At 42.3% G+C, this 18,347-nt stretch overlaps 2 protein-coding genes across 9 annotated transcripts in view; both read left to right on the top strand.

Moving 5' to 3' along the window:
- LOC135256674 (rho GTPase-activating protein 29-like) overlaps positions 1-12,091 on the top strand; it is a 39,587-nt gene extending 27,496 nt beyond the window's left edge. For 3 of the 6 annotated variants that reach the window (XM_064338674.1, XM_064338678.1, XM_064338679.1), the window contains 14 exons: positions 400-480; positions 780-947; positions 1,858-1,995; positions 2,676-2,866; positions 3,975-4,147; positions 5,666-5,800; positions 6,938-7,036; positions 7,733-7,896; positions 8,324-8,512; positions 8,777-8,914; positions 9,239-9,471; positions 9,695-10,019; positions 10,292-10,403; positions 10,690-12,091. In XM_064338674.1, coding sequence (XP_064194744.1) covers positions 400-480; positions 780-947; positions 1,858-1,995; positions 2,676-2,866; positions 3,975-4,147; positions 5,666-5,800; positions 6,938-7,036; positions 7,733-7,896; positions 8,324-8,512; positions 8,777-8,914; positions 9,239-9,471; positions 9,695-10,019; positions 10,292-10,403; positions 10,690-11,684 — 3,141 coding nt within the window. In that variant the 3' untranslated portion in view covers positions 11,685-12,091. The remainder of the gene's footprint in view (positions 1-399; positions 481-779; positions 948-1,857; positions 1,996-2,675; positions 2,867-3,974; positions 4,148-5,665; positions 5,801-6,937; positions 7,037-7,732; positions 7,897-8,323; positions 8,513-8,776; positions 8,915-9,238; positions 9,472-9,694; positions 10,020-10,291; positions 10,404-10,689) is intronic. The other 3 variants (XM_064338677.1, XM_064338675.1, XM_064338676.1) reach the window with 3 other exon arrangements.
- A 2,467-nt stretch (positions 12,092-14,558) lies between these two features.
- Positions 14,559-18,347, top strand: part of LOC135256673 (retinal-specific phospholipid-transporting ATPase ABCA4-like) — a 43,499-nt gene continuing 39,710 nt past the window's right edge. For 2 of the 3 annotated variants that reach the window (XM_064338672.1, XM_064338673.1), the window contains exons 1-2: positions 14,601-14,866; positions 17,380-17,490. In XM_064338672.1, coding sequence (XP_064194742.1) covers positions 17,425-17,490 — 66 coding nt within the window. In that variant the 5' untranslated portion in view covers positions 14,601-14,866; positions 17,380-17,424. Of the gene's footprint in view, positions 14,577-14,600; positions 14,867-17,379; positions 17,491-18,347 lie in introns of those variants that run through there. The other variant, XM_064338671.1, reaches the window with a different exon arrangement.

Genomic DNA, 18,347 nt, shown 5'->3' with positions numbered 1-18,347 from the left:
CTGTCAAACCCTGTTAAAATGTTTGTTGTGGGTTGTAGATATTAACCAGTGATATTAACCAGGCCTGGATGAGCTAAACCAGCCAATTTCTTTTAGTTCTGTAGAAGCTGAATATATGTCTCATGATGATGATAATCATCATCTTCATACAGAATCTTTTATTGCTGTTCTGCAGCCCAAAAAATGTAAAATTTATAAAACATTAATATTACAGCAGGCTCGCCACTGAAATTGTTGTCTGATGCTTTTGTGCACATGTATAGGTGTAATACAAAACAGTGCTTATGCTGTGACATGCTTGGTATTTTAATACGCGTGAGAGTCCTGTAAGCTGTCCAGGTGCTGTGGAAGGGGACCTGTCGAGTGATAAGATGGTGAAATGTGTTTGCCTGTTCCCAGCCTCTGCAAGCTCGGAAGAATGAGCTGGATAAGCTGAGGAAGGAGCTGAAGGAGCAGTGGCAGCGTGAGCAGAAGAAGATGGTAAATTTAATTTACAATTTTATAAGCTGCTTTAAAACAGAGTGTGTGTGTGTAGCTCATAGAGTAGATTGGGGTATGCGCCTTTGTGTGTGCGTGCGTGTGTGCGTGTGTGTTTGTGTATTGTTGTGGAGGGAACTGGGCATGGGTACGTGGAGAGGAACATATCTAGCAAATTGTGCGCAAGTATGTGCGTGCATTCGTTTGTTTGGAGGTGAGTACGGAGAAGGGCACCGGGGAACAGGAAGTTGAAGTGATTCAGCTTCGCTCCTAATGGCTGACTTGCACTTCCTGTGGCGCAGCAAGAGGCGGACGGAGCCCTGCGGAAGGCCCGGCTCCTGCAGACCCAGAGGAGGGAGGATTATGACAAGGCCCACTCCTCCACCAGCCGGGCGGAGGAGGAGCAGCTGCCCGGCGGGGCCAAGCAGCTGGAGAAGAAGAGGAGGCTGGAGGACGAGGCGCTGCAGAAGGTAGGGGATCCCCAGGCCGGGAATAAACGTGTGAACCACGCCCTGCCTCATGCTCTCTGATCTCAGCCTCACTTCTGGGGAAGTAGTAGCCTAAGACCTCAATGCTTAGTCTGGCCGGTTCAAACCAACCCTTCTGAAAAACTGACGTATACATCACACTATATCCGACTCCATCAATTCGCATGAGGAATATCTTTGCAATTCATTTCAAAGTATCATGCAAAATTTCTATTTTGGTGTGTTTATTGTCCTGCTATTTAGAAGTGTAATTGTTTGTCAAATCTTTGGTTGAGGTTATACCTTGATTTTATGTGCCACGCTTCATTTGTATCTTGGTTTTTTTGCTAAATTGGTTATAATTGAGAATGCATAGACATTTAATTAATTACCTTATTTAAAATCAAAATAACTGCTGCAGTTATTTCTTGTATTAAAATTGTATTTGAATAGTAATTAAGAACTATGAAAAAATTCTCACTTAGGACAAACAGAAAATAAACGTTGTTGTTATACGCAGTCTACGTGTTCTCTTGTAAACACGTAGTTTGCGTAAAAGCTTTGATTAAGCCTGATATTCTTGTTCAAAAAAAAGGAGTATGTCCACATTCTTTTATTAAGGAAGGGGTAACAAGCAATAAACAGAGTTATGGTGTCTAATGCATTTTATTGAATACATAAAGGTAACAGTAAATGAGCTATATGTTTAGTTATATATTTTATTTGATATTAAATAACAGATTTGGTCTTATTTGGATGATGTAGTTTTTACTGAGGAAATTCCGTGGGGATAGTCACCGTACTTCTCCTGCAGTTTAGTTAAACGCTGTCCTGCGATGTGTTATGACAATGATGAAGCTCCACTTGAATTCTGGGAATGTTTGATTGAAATGGCTCCCCTCCCCTTTTATAGGCAGAGGAGGCTAATGACCATTACAAAGCCTGTGTCGCTGACTTCCGGCAGAAGCGCGTGGACCTGGATAAGTACAAGAGCGAGATCCTGGCGCGTATCCGGGAGCTGGTCTTTCAGTGCGACTTGACTTTGAAAGCCGTAAGTCTGCGCGTACTGGAAGAGGCAGTGCATCTAGGCATCTAGTCTTGGGCTCTCTCAAGCTAGCAAGATGCATGTTTAAGGGACACCTGGGTTGGTTCTTTCTCTGATGGAATAACACAGGGAGAAAATGTGTGGCTTGACATTTATAAATCCGCCCTGTAAGCAGCTGTGGCACATGCGGAACACGTGCAGCTGAACACTTCCTTTTTCATTTTCACCCTTTCGGTCAACTGAAGTCAGTCAGTTTGCCTTGTGCATCGTAGGCTCAGCGAGGCCTATGCATATTTTTCTTATTGTAACAGCATGGAACCGAAAGTGAGTGACATGAGAAACATGTTTGTCATTCCTCCTCATGACAATAAATAGAATGTTTTCTTGCATACCATGTACATCTCATTGTTGTTGAACACCGTTGAACACACTGTTGTTGACAGCTGAGAGCTTCTTTCCTCTATGCCTCCACTAGACAATGACCAAAATGGTCATTTTTTCAGTGACCCAGCTTAAGCCTCACTTTCTTATTGAATCCAAGAATCTCAGATCAAATGTACATGTCATAATTGCTGAGAGATAAAATGTTAGACATGTTGCTTAGGAATTGCTAGAAGTTTAAATGAATAGGGGCCTTGGTTACCTTTTTAAGAGAATGCTTACAGTGCCCGTTTTGTCTCCTGCAGGTAACAGTAAACTGGTTCCAGCTCCAGCAGGCCCAGGTGGTCTCACTGCCAGTGAACTACCAGGCCCTGTGTGAGAGCGCCAAGTTTTACGAGCCAGGACAGCAGTACTCTGAGTTCGTGAGGACCCTGCCCAAAGACAGGAGTCCGGTGGATTCGCTCTCCTTTGATCTCTATGGGCCTCCAAACGCAGGGTGAGATTTCTCCCACTTCCCGTCCCGCCCCCTAAACTCTCAACCCCAGGGCCCCTCTAACACCCCATTTTCACCAACATGGTTTCAGTATCTCTGGAATGACCAACCAAACACATTCTTTGGGTTGTTTTGACATGGTTCCAACCACGTTCCAGGTTTATTTTGCCAACCAATCACTTTACCTCGGTTACATTTTCTCACACTTCAGCTGTGAATGCCCAATTGGTGTGCACATACATTTTTAACCGTATGAAGCCAAGACGCATGTTCATTTCCATCACCCAGGCAACTCCAAGGCAGGCATTTTCATCTAAGCTGTATGGGTGTCATTCATTTCTATGTTGCTGTGTTTTCAGTTACATTACTGGATTGTGGGCTGTGATGGGTTGTGTGGAAATAAACGTGCTTCACTAGTTTTTGTTGTATAAATTATGCGAAAGCCATAAAATAGAGGCCAGAAGGTCAGTAATGTCTTCACGGTTGGGCAAGGAAACGATAACGCTTTCATCCCTAAACATTACAGTAGCCCACACACACAGTAACACTGACAAATCTGTGGGTTGAGTGAGAGACAGCGAGAGAACTAGAGAAACTGAAACAATAAAATGTGTGGTCATGGACCTTCCTCAGGAAGTATTTGTGGTGTGTGCAAGAATTACACTCCTCCTTTCTGCGTAGTTCCACATAAACTTGAGCTGCTTCTTGACGTAAGGGACCTTTAGCTGGCTATTGGTTCAGGTCATTAGTTTGGCACTTCTGTTGTATCCATGGATCCTGTACCAAGAAAATGCTATTTTCTGGGATCATTTTAGATTATTGGTTTACAAAGCCTATAACTAAAATGCTATGTTATCAAGTATTCACGAGTATTCACAATTCAGATGCCCTACTTAAGGGTACAGTGGCAGGAACTCTGCTGGTATTTGAACCTGAAACCTTACGGTTACAAGCCCAACTCATTAGATGCTATATTTCTTTTATTTTTTTTATTATGCCATATGTGATGTGAATTGCAGTCTTTTGCATATGTATGACCAGACTAATATGCGACCATAATTTTGGTACGCAGTATCTTGCTCACTGTCTTGCCTTTGCCGTGTCCCTCCAGGTTTTCGTTCACAAAGAGGTCGACAGGGAGCACCCACTCCTCCCAGGGGAACCTGTCCCAGGTGTCGGTGACGTTGGGTGACTTTCACAGCACCGACGAGGTTGAGAGTCCTGTCCACACGCGGGCGGGGAAGATCGGAGATCGCCGCTCAAACAGCAGCACCGATATCCAAGGTACCGCTCAACTCGAGACTCCAGCAACGGCATTCTGTACCGATCCCTTGACAGTGGCCATTTTGGGGCGGGAGGTCTTAGGGTAATGACTTTTAAAAAGGCAAAAAGTGCTAGCTCTACTGCTCTCTGTCAGTGCCATATGCACTGGTACTTTCATACATTTATAACCCTTTCCCTTTTCTGTCTTTTCAAAGTCAATTAATTTTCATCGTCACGCTGCTTGCAAAGTACTGCATTCTATGCATTTTAGTGTGCTTGTGAATGTGCGTGCGTGCTAGTGTGTCTGCCATTGTCGCAGCACATTGTTTGGTGTAGTATTTCAGTTTTTCATACCTGAAGTCGAGTTCTGTAGACAGTGTGACATCACTCCCGGTGATATTGTCACCGCAGGCACAATGGAGTTATGAGGGCGTGTCTTCAACTAGTTATAGCACCAACTGTAAGTGTGAGATATTTGTTTCAGGGGTTTTGCCTTCTAATTGATTTTCCTCACTACTAATGGGAGAAATTAGTCATTTGTCAAGAGGGCATACTGATTTTTGCTATGCTAGCAGCCTCAATTGTCCAGAATGCAGAGTGTGTGGCTTTTCAGGGATTTGGGGGCATGGCCAACGTTCTCAAAAAGGGGAGTGGTGAGAGTAGTTCTGGGTAGTGTAGGGAAAAAATGCACTGGAGCAGATTCAGAAGAAGCCCGACAGGATAGCAAGTGAAAAGTTGTAGTACCGATAATGTTAAATATATCACAAACATCAGATTATAAACCCTGGAATGGATTTCACATCACTGCTACACGTTTAATAACGATGTAAGTGTTTTAGCCTGGAGTTTTCCTTTAAATAGTCGCATTAGAGCCGCATTCCCATCCAGTGGCCCCACTAAGGAGTTAAGAAGAGATTGCAGGTGACTTCCCTCAGATAGAGGAAGGATGTGGGTGGGCAAAAGGGTCAGAGGGATTGTTAATCAATTTGCCTCTTTCCTGGAACTTGGCCTACTGGTTGCTTCCTGAAAATAAAGTTTTTAGTTTTTAAAGAGAAAGAGTTTTTTGTTATTATTTTCTGAAGTTCCTTAGTAAACATTTGGGATATCTATGTAATATTTTGTAATTGAAATATTTATGGAAGGTGATGATTTTTTTGCCTTATTCTTTTCATTTATTTTATTTTGACATTCAAGTCTTTCTCTAATATTCATATATATCTTTTTAAATGTAATTGTATAATATGTTTATTTGTTTGCATGTTGCTTGTATGCACTGCATTTGTAGACTGAACACTGAACTGGATGAAATGCATTTTTAAGATTCATTGCCCTTGTCATTGTTTTCGGAGTAGCTACACTGTATTCCAACAGTTCCATGCACTGTTACATTTCCACAATAGAAATGGCTTATGAACAATTTCAGGAAATCCCAACACATTTCCATGAGTGTTGATGAAGGTGTATTATATGAGTGCCTTATACAATCAGACCTGGGTTAAATTGGAACGCTAACAGAGCTAACTGTCTTCCTCCCTCCAGTGCTGAGGACCCAAGGCCCCATCCGAGCCTGGGGCACGGGCAGCCAGGGCGGGGGGATGTGTAGCGATTCGGAGAGCGCAGGGGGGAGCAGCGAGTCCCGCTCCATGGACTCCCCCACCGCCAGTCCAGGTACAGGTCTGTGGACACCTCTTTTTCCACTGGATACAAAAACTCCACTTCCCATGAATCTCTGATGTTTAACAATGTGGTCACCACCGGCAGAGGTCATTGTGAAGCAGTATTTTTGTGGTTCACTCTCTAAGAATCTCAAAATTATTATTTCAGCCTCTTGAGATAACCGCTTTGGTAATGCGTAATACCTGAGTTATGTGTCGTGATCTTGAGATAACATGCTAGCTATATTTTTGCCAAGGCCCAGGGCCCTGTTCATGGAAGACTGATTGTCATTCTGGCGCAATACCAGTTTGTTCCTAAAGGAAAGAGTCAGGTGATGCATGCTGCAAACTTGTCATTATCGTGACAGAATGCCTATAGGCATCTCTGCTATGTGCCACCCAAACAACGTTAGAAATTCTAAGCCTCTCTAGCAGACCTCTGGCTTTTGCATTTGACTTTGCCGTAGATGACTTCCTCTGTCATTGCAAACCATTGACCTGAAGTATAATTAGTAAATTCTGTCCTGTTTGTAGTTCTGTTTTTGTGGTTTAATCATCAGTGATATGCTCATTTGACTATGAATCATCGAGGCTGCTGAAAGTCAGGATTTACAATGCCATTTACAGTAGATGCTCAGTTTCCAAGTTTCATGTGTAGGTCATTGTTTGATTGTTTCATTGTGAGATTAATCTTGGTACTCAATAGAGAGGAAGCGCTGCCTCAAGGTATTCCTGATGGTTAGAGTGTTAGGAATGTAACTTGGAGATGCCCCCTGAAGTCACACGTTTGAATTGGCCATCATGCTTTATGCTTGTGACATAAAAATTGTTGGATGCCTGTATGCTTTTTGTTTGCTTGCTTTCTTTTACATTTTTATTTAATCTTTATTTAAGAAGATTTCCCACAAGAATTCCCACAGAGATAAACTATATTTCAAAAGAGACCCAGCCAAAATTACAGCAGTACCTAGTTCCAAGCCAAATACACTAGAACTGCAATAAGTATGAATACACAGAGAATGACTCATGCACAAGCTTTCTCACGCTTTCAACTTGAATCAGGCTTTCTTAACCGGATTGTACGTGGAGTAAATTCCATAGTACATAGTCATCTTCTGACATGAAGTAAAGCTCTGGCTTTGTGTTTTCTGTCCAGGCGATTTTAAGAGACGACTCCCCAGGACACCTTCTACAGGAACCATGTCCTCTGCAGACGACCTGGACGAGAGAGAGCCCCCTTCCCCCTCGGACAACGGTACGTGAAACAGCCGTTTTTTTTTTTTTCTTTTTTTGAGTAAAGCGTAACACATGCATCTCTGCGAGGCCGTTTTTACTCTCAGCCCAGCTGCACAGATGGAGCTGATGTTGTTTTTGGCAGCGGCTCCACAAGGTCAGTCCCCCATTTTCCTAAAAACGGTTCCCTTGCTAGTCTCTCCCCCCCGCCCCATCTGTTATTTTAGAAACCGCGAGGGGAGTTTGTGCTTTGTCTGCTGAAACAGTTAAATCCGCTAACTGCGTGTACAGAGGAGTTCCAACAGAAATGAATTCACTAACAGATTGACACTGAAAGTGATAGTATCTGTGGTACCATTTGGCTTAACCGTCATACACCAGTATATGCGGAACATTAATCCTCCATGTCACTTGGGTTTGATGCCATTTAAGCTCCCTTAATTTAGTTTCTGACATCCTCAAATACCTTTATTTCATATTGTTAGTTATATCATCTCCATTACAGTGTATTAGAAGTGCAGTGCAAGTAAATTGCATTCTGTACATTATGTTCAGGTTGTTTCAAGATCGTTAAGTGTAGTTTACAGCAAGGTAATGTTTTGTCTCAGTAGCATTAACACTTTATTAATATACTAATGAGTTAAATATGCAGTGTCAGTATTTGTCCTGAGGCTCGCTGACAGGGATGTGTCCTCCCCTCACCCTTGTTATGTCCCAGGCCTGGGTGAGATGGCGACAGAGACGGCAAGCTCCCCCGGACCCTTCCGGAATGCCCAGATGTCCAAGGCGGCTCAGACCCACAAGCTCCGGAAACTGCGCGCGCCGTCCAAGTGCCGGGAGTGCGATGGCCTGGTTGTGTTCCACGGGGCGGACTGCGAGGAGGTGAGGCCGCTGGGATACTGCCCATTTTGCTTGGTTTCTGCATTCCAACAACATACTTATTACATTTTAAGTTAAATTTAAGGATGAATTCTGATTTACAATGGGCTAAACTACTTTTGTGCGAGCAGCTTGTTTTGGCGTCAAAGTTGTAACAATGATAATATGATGATAAAATTGAAATGGTTTCGTCAAGCTACAAAGTTCACAAAAGCAATATATTAACTTGAAATTCCAAAAATATGTGTGCATTTGTTGTATTATATATTCTTCATTCATGTTTGATTGGGGATTTTGTTGAAAGCATAGCCGTTGTTGCATCTTTAGTCAACTTAGTCATCCATGCCGATATATATTCCTACATTTTCATTCAAATTGTCACGTGTTGTTATTCCAAGTGTTGGTAACAGTTTTCCCCTTTCGTTCCCAGTGCTCTTTGGCATGCCACAAAAAGTGTCTGGAGACACTGGCTATTCAGTGCGGTCATAAGAAGCTCCATGGAAAGCTTCATCTCTTTGGGATCGACTTCACCCAGGTCGTCAAAAACAGCCCTGACGGAATACCCTTCATCATCAAAAAGTGTATCTCGGAGATCGAAAACAGGGCCCTAAATATCAAGGTAGCTTCACACTCACTGATAATCTGCATACCAAATCTTGAGATGTGGGAATCTTGGGAACTGTGTGAATGCTTTATGAAACCATAAATCAAGGCCCAATCTCGAGCTATTTTGCTTTCTTATCATTTTCTAACTCACTGGCAAAAGTCTTTATTGTCTTGAGTTTTGAGTTTATCCAGTTTTCAGGCACTTGATTTTATCAAAATGTTTCTTGAAGCGGCTAGCATTGTAACAAAAACTGTGTTTATTCTTTTACCTGTAAAGGGTATCTACCGTGTGAATGGAGCGAAATCTCGAGTTGAGAAGCTTTGCCAGGCTTTTGAAAATGGGAAGGACCTGGTGGAGCTCTCTGACCTCTACCCTCACGACATCAGCAACGTACTCAAACTGTACCTCCGACAGGTACGCTTCCCACTGATAACGCAATGTTTTTTACAAAAGAGCAATTTGTTCAGTTTAAAATTTAAACTGAGATATACATTTAGCTAGTGAAGTGTAGATGTCCCAACAGAAAACGGTGTTCTAATGAGATCTTTATTATTGTATTAAACGAAGGTCTACAGGTACAAAATGAGATAACTGTTTCAAGTAAGGCTACAGTAAATAATGATTCCAATCAGTAAAGGATTCACTTTATTTAAAAAATTTCAAAATTATGAACATGGTGTAATATGAATGGGTAGTGTATATTGCCATTTACACCAGTTTGGTTTTTCTGGTGCACAGCTACCCGAACCTCTGATCCTGTTCCGTTACTATAACGACTTCATTGGCCTGGCGAAGGAGAGCCAGGGCGCCATCATGGACGAGGTGGACGCGGCGCGCAAAAGCCCCGCCTCCGAGCAGCCCCCCCTCAGCGTGGAGCTCAACCGTGTCGTCTTAAAGATCAGAGACCTGCTCCGTCACCTGCCCTCCGCTCACTACAGAACCCTGCGGTTCCTCTTACAGCACCTGTACAGGTATGCTATGTACTCTACAGTACATTGTTGCCTTTGAAACACAAATGTTTTTAGAATGCTGTTCATTTGTGTCGCGAATAGACCATTGAAGGTTCATCAACAATGAGCCTAAATGGGCTGACTGGTGTGTTCTTGTCATCACGTGTGCTCATGTTTCTTACAGTAATCAGCATAGAGGTCCCATTTGATTGTTTTATTTTTCTTCCTCACCACCACGCCTCAGAGTGACAGAAAATGCAGACGAGAACAAAATGACCGCGAGCAACCTGGGCATCATCTTCGGGCCGACGCTGATCAAGCCCCGGCAGACCGACGCCGAGGTGTCCCTGTCCTCCCTGGTGGACTACCCCTACCAGGCCCTGATCGTGGAGCTGCTGATCCGTCACTTCCACAAGATCTTCGACGCTCCCCTCAGCCCAACCACAGCCGCGCCCCCGGCCGGGGAGGGATCCCCCCTGCCCCCGAAGGGCGTGGTCACCCGCCTGACCGCCGAGGAGAAGGAGCTGCGGCTCAGCCGGCACTCCAGATCGCTTGGTGACATCAAGGAGGTGAGCAACTCCATGTTCTACCAGCTTGGCCTCACTATAACTCTCCATTGTGACAAAGTAAGAATGTGGATTTAATCCTGGCCTTAATCCTTGGATTTAATCAAGGATGAATGTTGATTGGCTCCAAGCCAAATATGAGGTCAAATGCAGATTGAATTCAGGCAAAATGTAATGGCGAATATTGATTGAATTGCAACCAAGATTAAGGAATTATGTTGATTGAATCCAGTCCTGACTCTCTCTCTTTTTCCCCCTGTGCTCCTGTTTAACAGCAGAGTGCTAAAGTCTTGAAAAGGCACTCTGCGTCTGTGATCCCTTCCACACACCTACAGGGTGAAGTAAAGGCAGCAAAAGCCAAGCCAGACGGGGCAGACTTTGCAGCCGGTCAGTATGATGGCAATGTGTGTGTGGGCAATGTGTGGGCATCTTTATATTGCACCTTTCAAAACAAAGTTACAAAGTGCTTCTCAAAACAGAATATAAAAAATGCACAACAGGAAAGAAGACTGAAACAAGGGACATTTGTGGACGGTTTGGACATTTTGCCGAAAATGTATAAATGGGTTACGAGTACAAATGGATAAGATAAAAATAATGGCTAAGAGCATCTGCCAATTTGCAGCAATAACAAAACTTTTGTTTTTAATCGTATGTTGTGCTCTGTTTACAGCTGTGGCTCGGAATTCTGAGAAACTCAATGGGCTCTCATCGTCCGGCCAACCGGAGATCCAGAGATCCACACTGGTGATCAACAGGCCCTACATCAGCACGACCAAAGTCCAACTGCGAGCGCCCCGGGGCAAGCTGGGGTCCCGGCCCATCAGTATGCCCGTGGACCACCGGCTCGGCCCCGCCCAGCTCAGCGAGCGCAATTCCAGAAACGCTTCCGAGCGCGAGCGGACTCCCGCCATCGAGGAGGGGGCGGAGCCGGAGCGGCCCGTCGCCAGGGTGGGCGGGCACTACCGGAACACATACATTGACACGCAGACTCTGAGGCGGACGTGGGACAGGCAGTACAAACATTTCGACATGACGCCGAGGACCGCCATGATCGTGGCCAACGCGCCCCCTGCCTCCACTGCAGGGGAGTCTGGGAAATGTACTGTCGCTGGCTCTGTCTCTCAGGCCGCAGGGAACAACACAGTCAGTACAGTCAGCACGCTCTTCCCCAACATTCCTTACACAGTCTCCATCAGGCCCGGAAGGACCCTGAGAAGGGAGGACAACGTCAGCGAGTCCAACCCCCTTCCACCTACCTTCAGGGCGCCACGTACCTTGCAACCCCCACCCGGAACTTTCTATGAACCCCCCTCCAGTAGCAGGGCAAAGCTGCCTACCCCCACGGAGCCCAAGTTGAGCACCGTGGCTGACAGCAGCACAGAAACAAGGACAGGGCCAGAGACAGGGTCTGAGACAGGGCCAGGGCCAGTGCCAGAGACAGGGCCCGAGACAGGGCCAGGCACACTGGAGTCCGTGGACAGCAGCTTGGACTGCGAGGCCTCGCCCACAGAGTCCCTCCCCCCACCCACCGCCTCTGTCTCCCCGCCCCAGTCTCCCAGCCAGAGCCCTGAGAACCACAGTCCCACCGAAGCTAGACCAGTTTATCAGCGCCTCAGACCCCGTCGGATGCAGGAGTTTGAGCACAGGGAAGCGCATTTCGTATGACCCTCAAACAAACTCAAAAGTTGCAAATATTTTTTTATACGTATATATCCATATATAAATTGAACTTTTGTGCCATATTGTATATTGGAAAAAAGAAGGAAAAAAAAACTTGTTATTTTGGGGGAAATCACAAAATTTTTCAAGAGCTGTGAAAAATGACCACATAAGTGTTATGTTCGTTAATATATTCCTTGTTTCCTGTTTATGATGTTACATTTTGAGCTCGAAGGAACAGTGGTTGATCCCAAATTTATCCACTTACTTGGAAAAGTGTGTATTTATTAGATATTTAACACATTAGTTACTGTTGCTTTATTAAAGTAATAAGAACTAGACCCTGTAATATTCTGAATTTACATCAGCAATTACTGTCATATCTCTTGAAAATAAAGTACTTTTTTTGTAAATTGCATCACTGTTTTTCTCCAACTTAAAGCAAAATTGTCAAATCTGTTCATTTTAAACTGTGCAATTTATTTTTATTTGCAAGATGTTAAAGATAAAATTGAAGCACTCAGACAATAAGAACTATATAAGAATATCTTATTCTTTTATTTGTATGGTTTAATGCCAAAATTATTTTTATTTTATTACGGCTGTGTATGTCTTGTTTTTTTCCATATATTTTTTGATGCACCTTCTGGGCTTTGATATACATTAAAATAAGGGTAACCAAACTCATTACAGCAGTATTTTATGTACATTTTTACCCACACAATATGTGATCATATGGGTAACACATTATTAGTTTGATTAGGGTGATGACGTTGACAGAGGAGTGACCTGAGTCAGTTGCACCTCAACTGACTGTATGGTTTCAGTTCTGGTGTCTGTTCAGATAATCAGTCTTTTTTTTTTTTTTTTGAAAGGTGAAAGCTTTGTGAATGCTCGGCGCATACAGTTGACTCATTCCCTGTTCCACTGCCATCAAACTATTCAGGGTGCTGTTTCACTACAGGATACTGTGGATTGTTTGTTTCAGTCACTACAGTCGCTGCAGCATGCATATGATGAATTCTCAGAGTTAGTTCATGCAGGTCATGCACATGCCATGGGTCATTCAGAAGTATTGTTAGATCACTTGCGAATAGAACAGGGTATTAGGCTAATGATTTTCACTTAAGTATTTTGCCCCTAGTCCTTTAAAAAATTTACCCTGCACAGTCTCATATCTTTTCATAATGATCTGATTAATAACACAAATATCAACACAATGCAGAGATATTGTTATGCATTACAGAGCACGCATCTATAAATTCCTGGAAGAGTTCAGATTCAGTTTAACTACAGTGGATTTTTTTCCTTGCTGTGTGAATTTATTTTAGTACTTTCACAGTGTTGGGAGAACATCACAGACTGTAGTACTGATGCGTCACTCAAAGCTCATAACAGTGTTTTGTGGCTAGATTGAACCTGGGCCTCAACATCTGAAGCTCAATGTGAGCTTTCACAGCTGACAGTTAATTAGGGTAATTAGTAAGTGGGGCTAGACTGTACTCGCATTTATTCTACCTCTAAATTCAATAATTTATTCAATCAATCATTTTGTCTTCTAAAAAAGTTACTTGTATTAAAAGCGACGTCACCTGATGTTCCAGGTGTAAATTGGCAGATAATTGAAGGGTCTGTCTTCTAGAACCCAGAACTCCCAAAGACTTGAGTCACATATTTTAGCCCTATTCTTTAAAATGTATTAGATTTCCCCTTTCTTAATGACAAGGGAAATGCCCTGTTTCAACCCAGTAAGTGGTTATTGTAGGGTGTTTATGCTGTATGGTGTCCTCTGTATGGACCTCCAAAAGAACATTTGTAGTTTACTGCAGGTGTGTGCTTTGGTGTCATGTCTGTTTTTAATTAAGGTAGTTTGTGCACCAAGAACAATGCTAATGGCAGGCTTTTTTTATTTTATTTTATTTTATTTTTTTTTACTGGTAGTACTGGTGCATCACCGGAATACATTTAATAATGTACACACATTTATTTATGTATAATTGTCTGAATAATGACAAAAAATAAAACTATCTATTTGAAAACATGCAAAGGAAGATATCCTAGTCCCAGTTTGTTGTGAATAAATATTTTGGGTCTTCAAATTGTGACTAATATGTCCACAGCTTTCCAAAAAGCTGATTAAGCTGTTCATTGAATATTGAGGCCACACACATTTTTTCCCAAGGCTTTATGTTGGCCACTGATTAAAAGAAAACCACAGACAAGACCTGGTCAAAACCCTAGTATATGGCTGGACCGGCCGACCAATGGTATAACTTCATCACTCACTCAGGCACTCGGTCACAGACATTCGTGTTTTTAGGCCTGGCTCCGTTGTTGCGGTGCAGCCAAAAACTGCAGACCGTGTGCGGCCCTCCAGTTGATACACCTTTAGATTCGCATGTTGTTAAAGAGTAGATTCTCGTCTTTTGTTAAAGGGCATTGTCATACATTTTGGTTTCACTATATAGAAATTATAACACTTTTCATACACAGTCACAAGGCTGTCCTGGCAAGATATGGTATATGTGCCGCGCAGAAGAGACAAGAATATGGATAGAGAACAGCCACTTATAATAAATGGGCATATACCGTGCTAAAATGTGAGAATTCCAGCATAGTGTCTGGAGTTTTCTTTGAGAGTAACGAAGGTAGTGTCTATGTACACACGGAGTCTAATAAATAATGCGTAAGTGTAGCGTTACCATTCTGTTAAATGTATTAGGAAACTGTTGTCAGTTTGCATTCATATCACAGGAGCTTTGCACGATTATATGCAACCATGACAGACATGTCACTGCTTCCAGTCTTAATTAATTATGTCGTGTGTATTCCAGGCCTGAGCAGCTCAGAGATGATTCAGCTCCAGCAGTTTATTAACAATAACAAGCCAACAGAATTGTATGTGTTTAATACTTAGTAACATTATTCGCGAATACATTTCCGTCCTTATCTTCCAAAAGACAGAATTATTTGTTACTAGCAGGGTTGCAGCTCTTCCACAAAATGGATGAATGTGCTTTCCTGAGCCTGTCAGAGAAGAGAGAAGCTTAAGGAAATCTGATTAGGAGCACAACCTGGAATTGAAAGAAGCGTCTGCATTAGTAACGACATGTAGCTCCCTGCTAAACGTTTTTATTTGTCATTTTTTTCTCCTAGATGCGGTTAAACGCTCCCGCTTCACTTCTGAGGTAAGCAAGTATACTTTTTTCACAATTAGGCTGTTTTGCTTTCCCTGTGTGTATAAGGAAACTGAACACCAGTTGCTGAGTTTGGGCTAGAATATAAATGGTCTTCCGTGCTACACTTCTCAAAGTGTAGCTCTAATATTGTATCACGATATTGCCTAAATCATAGTTCGTTCCTTATTTGTCTTTGTGCAACATCACCAGTATGTCAACTTAATTTATGTAATCACAAACACATGTAAACTGGTTTAACACAAAATTAAGTGAGTTCTCCTGTTGTAAATCGAAAATTTAAATTAAATGAGATCAGAGAGAATGGTTTAGTGTAATTTCAAGTGCCATTTTTGCTCTGTATACCGTATTCCTCACAATTGGCACCAAAACATGCTGGCATCATGCATTGAGGGTATTCCAGTTCGAACAAGGAGCCTTCTTGTGAACGTAATCTGGGAGTGCAAATGTTGGATAGGCTTATAGCTGGATACTGCGGCTGGTGGTCACTATTAGAGCCTAATTCTGGCACAAAGTTGATGGTACTGTAATAAACCAACTATTAATAATCTAACAGCAGAGTTGCTCCAGAATTTGCATATAACTGTATGTTTTCCCAACAGTATTAACAGTCATCAGCCAGTGTTGGCATTCTCAGTTGTCTCAGACAACTTCCAAAAGCAACAGCTCTTTTGCCTCTAGAGTCAGTGGTGGCTAAGATATGGCAGGGTCTAATTGTCTGCATCTAATATGACCTAACATGTGACAATCAGTTATAAACCTATGGTGTCCAGAGATTTTTACATTGGAATATCCAGTTATTGTTACGTTAGAATTGCCTGCTGATTAGTCACATGCTGTTTTCTATGTATTTAGATAACAAACCATACTTAAGGGCCAATTTGGATGTTTTCAGTTGCTGGTTGCCTATGTTGGGGCATAACTGCTGGCCCACTGATAAAAATGGCATAACAGTGAATGCCAAGCCAACTAGGCCGCATTTACTGGCCTTTACGTGCCTTCCACTTCTCCTCCTGCTCTGATGTCTCAGGATTCTATTTTGATATCCAATAATTACATTTATCTAATATCGCAGTTTCAGTTGGCATTTAGCTGATATCTCTTGTTAATTCCTGTTTTCCTCTTTGAAATATGAACATAACAAGTGCAGAGTGACCTGGTTTTGTCTAGGACAGTGGTGTCAAACTCGTTGCCATGGAGGGCCGTGTGTATGCAGGTTTTCATTCCAGCCTCAGATCTTGATTATATAATTAGTTAAATTATTTGCTGAATTAGGGATGCAGGTTTGTGCACAATGGTGACCCGACGTCTATGGTGACCCGCATTGTCTAAATAAAAATTTTCTTATATTCTGTGCTTCAATGCAGTTAAACGCATATGGCTGAATGAGTAATTGGACTCAATTAAGGCAGCATTAATTGGTTGGAATGAAAACCTGCATACACACGGCCCTCCATGGCAACGAGTTTGACACCACTGGTCTAGGATAATGAAAATCAAATATATAATTTTTATTTACAATGGAAACACCAGAGTGAATGGCTCTGGTGCTTCCATAATGGTATTGGATCTTACCCACAAAAAGCAAGACAGATGTCAGTCAGTATTAATTCATGGTCTTTAGCCCACAATATTCTGGATTCTGGATATTCTGAATGATATCTGGGAAAGTGTTTTCAATGTATATTAACTAAGTGTGACACACATGGTGGCCTAAAACCCTATTTAGTGCAGCTTACATTCCATCATTTCCACACCTTACAGCAGTGACTATGGAATTTGCTAATTGCCTGTTAACAATCTGCTTACCTATCAGTAGGTAATATAAAGTAGATGGGATGCCCTTTTATTGTACTTTCATTTAATTCAACAGACTTTTATCAAACAAATAGCACAGAAAGCAGATGGACTTCTTATTGTGAACTAAATTCATCATAGGGATTATTTAATTCATTAAAACATTCATTATCCTGTGGAAGCCCACTTTCCAATTGTGGTTAGAAAATTGATTTTTCCCCTTGCTTTTCACCAATAAATCCATAGAAATGTCAAAACAAATGAACAAAATAAACAAGAATGTCTAAAATTATCTTGATATTTAAAAAAGAATCAAGCAACCTTTTAACTTATATCACTATATTTTGGAATATAATATCGCTATATTTCGCACAATGAAAAAAGGTGATCACTTCTACAGTTTCCATGGTTTTGTGTAGTTGCTCTTGTTGTGTCATGAAAGGCCTCAGAATAATTCCACTGTAGCAGTTTTCTGATGAGCCATTCTGAAAACCCTTTCCCTTCATCAGCAAGTATGCACTTATGCCACACAATAAAGGTCATGTGCAATGTGGATGGGCTGCAGCCTGTCTTGGATTGGAAGGCGAACTGACTGCTGATGCTTTGTCCAACCAAACACTTTCTCCCTGGGAGAAACATTTACATAAGGCTTTTTTCTTTACCTGTCGGTCTGAGCTGGGAGATGTTATCATTTTGTCCTGTTCCAGGTTTGTGACCTGCTGGTGACCCCTTCTTGGGGTTTCAGAAGAGTCATGAACACTGGCAGTCAGGTCCGTCTACTGCTGTGGAAAAACTGGACTCTTCGCAAGAGACAAAAGGTAGAACCTGTTGCCTCACCTCCAGAGCAGACAGAAGTAACGTCACCTTTAATTAGGCCTTCGGGCCCACTGAGGAATATCAGCTTGCAAATAAAGGGTAACCAACCCATTAAAAAGGCAAGCGTTTACAGGGCATTGTTTTGAAGGGTCAGAGGTCAGGAGGGGCCGTAACTTTAAAGCAGCTGCCTCAATGAAGACATAAAAGTACACACGGAGATGTTTACACACAATGGCTCTTGGATGAGGCCAAACAAGTGTGGACAGGAAGAAGCTAAGCACTTAGGACCCACAGTTACCTCTATTGTGAAAGTTCAGTCACCCATTTAGCCATCGTTACATTTCAGAAGCATTTCGGTAGAGTCCTTTTGAAGTTGGGCTGGGCACAGACTCCAACACTCACGGAGACATTTAGTTTTGAAAAGAAATAGGGGCAGCTGTTCTTCTGTTCATTAAATGCTTAATTGCATGCTCTTGTCAGTGTAATTTTGAGGGTTGAGAATATTTCTGTTTATGTCTTATGTAAATTTGACTCCAGCTTACTGAGCAGGGGGATAATGGTTCTCTCATTAAGGGATAAAAAATGATGATGGGTCAAAGACCAAAAACTTTAAGGGTTAACATGCAGCAGCATTTCACATTCATTTTTTGTTGCTCCTATTCCTGACATGTCACGACACAATGGCAGTTTATTTGGACCCTATTCTTTTTTTTAAAGGATGTCTTAGGCTACATTTACACTGCAGTTGGAATCTGGTTTTTTTTAATATTAGATTTTTTTGACCTGCTGTCCACACCCATTTTTGATTTACGTCACTTGAAATAACCAATGTAATTGTAGTATTAAACGCAGTGCCAGA

This window comes from Anguilla rostrata, chromosome 6 (assembly GCF_018555375.3).
Source record: "Anguilla rostrata isolate EN2019 chromosome 6, ASM1855537v3, whole genome shotgun sequence".
In the NCBI taxonomy this organism is placed as follows: Eukaryota; Metazoa; Chordata; class Actinopteri; order Anguilliformes; family Anguillidae; genus Anguilla; species Anguilla rostrata.
The sequence above is the reverse complement of the archived record's forward strand: the minus strand, read 5'-3'. Positions and strand labels throughout refer to the sequence as shown.